This window comes from Chrysoperla carnea, chromosome 1, assembly GCF_905475395.1.
Source record: "Chrysoperla carnea chromosome 1, inChrCarn1.1, whole genome shotgun sequence".
Classification (NCBI taxonomy): Eukaryota; Metazoa; Arthropoda; class Insecta; order Neuroptera; family Chrysopidae; genus Chrysoperla; species Chrysoperla carnea.
The window spans coordinates 86,840,488-86,844,395 of record NC_058337.1 but is presented as its reverse complement, the minus strand read 5'-3'; the positions used below and the strand labels follow the sequence as shown (position 1 = coordinate 86,844,395).

The 3,908-nt window shown below is 27.2% G+C and overlaps 1 protein-coding gene across 1 annotated transcript; it reads right to left on the bottom strand.

Moving 5' to 3' along the window:
* Positions 1–1,718: 1,718 nt before the first annotated feature.
* On the bottom strand, positions 1,719–3,604 carry LOC123298973 (endocuticle structural glycoprotein SgAbd-2-like). Its single transcript, XM_044881080.1, has 2 exons — positions 3,523–3,604; positions 1,719–2,129 (listed from the first exon to the last, which is right to left on the bottom strand). Exons 1-2 carry the CDS (start codon positions 3,535–3,537, stop codon positions 1,755–1,757), a joined length of 390 nt encoding a protein of 129 aa, XP_044737015.1. The 5' UTR covers positions 3,538–3,604; the 3' UTR covers positions 1,719–1,754.
* Between the last annotated feature and the right edge of the window lie 304 nt (positions 3,605–3,908).

The following is a 3,908-nucleotide window of genomic DNA, read 5'->3' as shown; positions in this document are numbered from 1 at the left end:
CACAAAAAAAATTGAATATCGACTTCTAATAGAATAATTCAAACTATCATGAATAATTGAAAAATGTCTTGAGATTTCATTATACATGATGTCCCAAAAGTATGGAAACTCCAGGAGATCTTGTAGAGGAGGAAAAACATAAAAAGTACCTTACCTGACGTATTTTTTGGCGGAAAATCTAATGGCGACCTTGAATTTAACCTTGAATATAACCTCAAAGCCACAGCAAACAAAAATCGATTTTTTAAATGGGAATCCCCACTTTTTATTTCAGTTTTGAAAAGAGCGGAAAATTTTACGCAAAAATATGATTTTGGCCATGACCTAGGCCATGATTTTCAAGGTTATTCCAAGGTCAATTTTTTTTTGCAATAGTAACCCCTGTATAACAACCATATCCGACATATTTTTCGACGGGGAATCGAATGTTGACCTTGTATTTGAAATTGAACTTAACCCTAAAGCTACAGCGAACCAAAAATCGATTTCTCAAATGGTAAGCCCCGCCGTCTATGGTATTTACGCATATGAACTATTAACACATATGAAATGGAAGCAATATTTTGTTGGGAATAAATAGAACTATTATATATATTACAAGATCTATGATATCAAGTTACAATTATAATCATAGGACTGCTTTTTATGAAAATTCACCTGTTTTACAGGATATAAATTGTATCAAAAGTAAGCATCTGAAATCCAGTCCAGTAATGATATCAATAAATTTAAACAATTAATTAAAAACTATCTTCTAGGCTGATTGCCACATAACGTAAATGAAATGTTATATAATTAATTAAATTTGTATGACTTTTTTTATACCTAAATTTGTCTTAACATAAAAAAAAATAAATAAAGATCTTATTTCATAGGAAACTCTAAGGCCAATAGGACAATCCTGGCCAATAAAGGCAAGGAGATATTATGGCCAAATTAACTGGGGATTTCCACACTTTTGGGCACTCTGTAGGTATATCATTAAATAAATTTTTTGTTTCGCTATTTCTTCGAATGGCATGACTCATCGAATGGTGACTTCAGGTGTATTGCTAAATATGTGTTGTACACTTTTCAATTTATTGTGTTTTATTTATTATCAAATTTTTGATAATAGAAAAGAAAATTTATCAAATAGTAATAAACTATAACAATCTTTATACGATATCAATTTTTTAGTTACTTTTATCAAAATATTTAAATTCATTATAATATATTACGATAATTTAAGGATTAAATTAAAAATATATTTTGGGAGATAATTAGTGTTTTGTTTTATGAATTGAAAATTTAAATCATGGGCTGTGAATAATAAATACATAATTTTAAAGTTTTATAGACACTTTTTTTCCGAAAAATATGTGAATTTAACTTAGAAGCACCTCATTAATTTTTTTTAAAGAGATTTTTTCATAATTTAAATTTAATTAGACATGTATATCAATTTGCTCAATAGAAGGCAGTGATCTTGGCTTTCATTGTTAAAATTAATGTATCTGGTTGTTATTTTTATGTTTTGTAAAAAAAACCTTTAAATCTTCAAAGAAACCTATCAATCTATTTATATATACATATTACTATAATCTTTATATCCTTTAAATTATGTATAAGTGCTTACTTAATACTCATTATAAGATCGGGCGGAGTTTTCCAATCATTTTGTTGAAACAGATATCAAATAAAATCCACAAGTTCTAGTTTTAAAATTAATTTAATTATATTATATTTACAAATATTATATACAAATTAGTTTTTTAATTTTTTGGTGGAGGAAGTCTTGCTAAAATTTCTAAAGCACGTAAAATAGGTTCTGGAATTGGTGGAGGTTTTGGAATATGTGTTCCTTGTGGTTGGAAACCATTTTCATCAGCAATATAACTAGTTTGTACTAATTCCCCATTTGGTGCTGTATATTCAAATGAACCTTGTGCAACCTCAGCTTCTGTTTCTGGATTACCAGCATTCTTTAAGAAACCTCGTTCTTCTGCATTAATACCATTACCAGTTTCATATGACCATTGATATGAACCATCTGGATTAATTTCAGATTGTTGACGTAGAATTGGAATTGGTTCTTTACCAGTTAATTTGTCAGCTGTAGCTAGTGCTACGCATGCAACAGTTAATGCCTATAAAATAAATAAAAAAGTGATTTATTTACGCCCTTAGCAATCGTTTCAAACGCAGTCTATGTATTGTATTAGTGTTCAGAAAAGTGTCCATTGCGCTCAGAAAAATTATGCATAGTTTAAATACCGATAAAACAAGGCTGATTTGGTTATAAGTTGTTTAATCGCAATTATATATGTAGTTAGGTTAGTTTAGTTTATGAGCTCTATAGCCTAAGTGTGTCATTCGTGGACAGCCAACATAACCTAACCTAAATTCCTATAAAACAAGACTGATTTGAATATAAGTTTTTTAATCGCATTTTAATATGTAGTTGAAAAGACAAAACAAACTTTAAAAGAGACCTTGAAAAGAGAAAGTGGGACATATTTTCTTCCAAAAAATAAAATTGTTTCAATTTTGGATGCCGGCCTTAATAAGGCCATATCTGTTTGTTCAGAAGTTAATTTATAACATGCTCTTCTCAAATGACTTATGTACCTTTTATAAAAAATGGTGGTATTATAATTTATTAGTTCCATTAGTTCCAGTTGGATTAAGCCAGATTTCATGTTTAAACGGTGTATTGCATGTTTTCTAACTTATTTATCCTGCCGCTCTTTCTCTTTTTTTTTTCTGAATTTACCGCTTTTAACAATTTTTAAAGATGTATAAAAATTATTTGTAAATTTGATTTTTTTGCGTCTAGGATGTCATTTTAAAATATTCAAAAAAGTCGAAAAGGGTTACGAAACCTCGATATCTAATCTCAACCTGAACAAGATAAATAGAGAGAAAATTTGGCAGGCAAAAATCTAAGAGTGCTACGTTAGATTTAATTATATAATTAATTATTTTTGTACACATATCGGTAGTTTCGAAAAATTTCGATTATTATCTTAACTCGATCAATCCAGTAATGTCCTAATTCTACAGGGTAACCGAAAAATAATAAGGCACATAAAATTATAGTAAATAAAAGTCCTTATTGAAGAAGTTTAAGCTCTATATACAAAATTTTGAAAACTATTTTACGCTTGTTACTTAATTTTGAAAATATTTAATTGTTTCTTAGTTAAATGCTTAGCATAATCATTATATTACACAATAAAACTCTATCAAGTATATAGAGCTTAGTTTTTGGATTTAGTTTTTATTTCTATTAATCACTAATTTCAAACGTTATTGTAAATTTTGCAGCCAAATTTAAAAACAAAAGTTAAATTTTAGATTTGAATTTTCTCTTTATATATTAAAACCAACGGAATAAGTCAGTAGTATAATTTTTAATGCACTAATTTGTTAAAATTCTAAGCACAAGCCTTAACACGATAAATATAATTAAATTAAATTCACATTAATTTAAAAAAATAAAGTTTTCACAAGAAAATTAATTTAAAAAAATTCACATACCAAAATGAATTTCATTGTTGTATGGAATATGTGACGAATATTGACGGTGAATATGTTATGATGAAAGTATTTATTGACGACAATATTTATAGGAATTCATAAAAAATTTTTCATCTTCAATTTCCAAATATCGTATACCTATATGCTGAATACTGTATATGTTGTTACAACTTTACAATAATGTACATTATCTACTTACTCCTACTCTTATTTGCACATAAATCAAATTTTATAATTACGTATTACGATATTTATTAGCATTTAATATTATTCTTAATACTTTGACCTATCCACCATTATATAGTGATAAAAAAAAAGTGTTAAGATTTTAAAGATTCAACAGAACACCTTGAAATCCAAATCTACATTTTTATAAATATAAATCA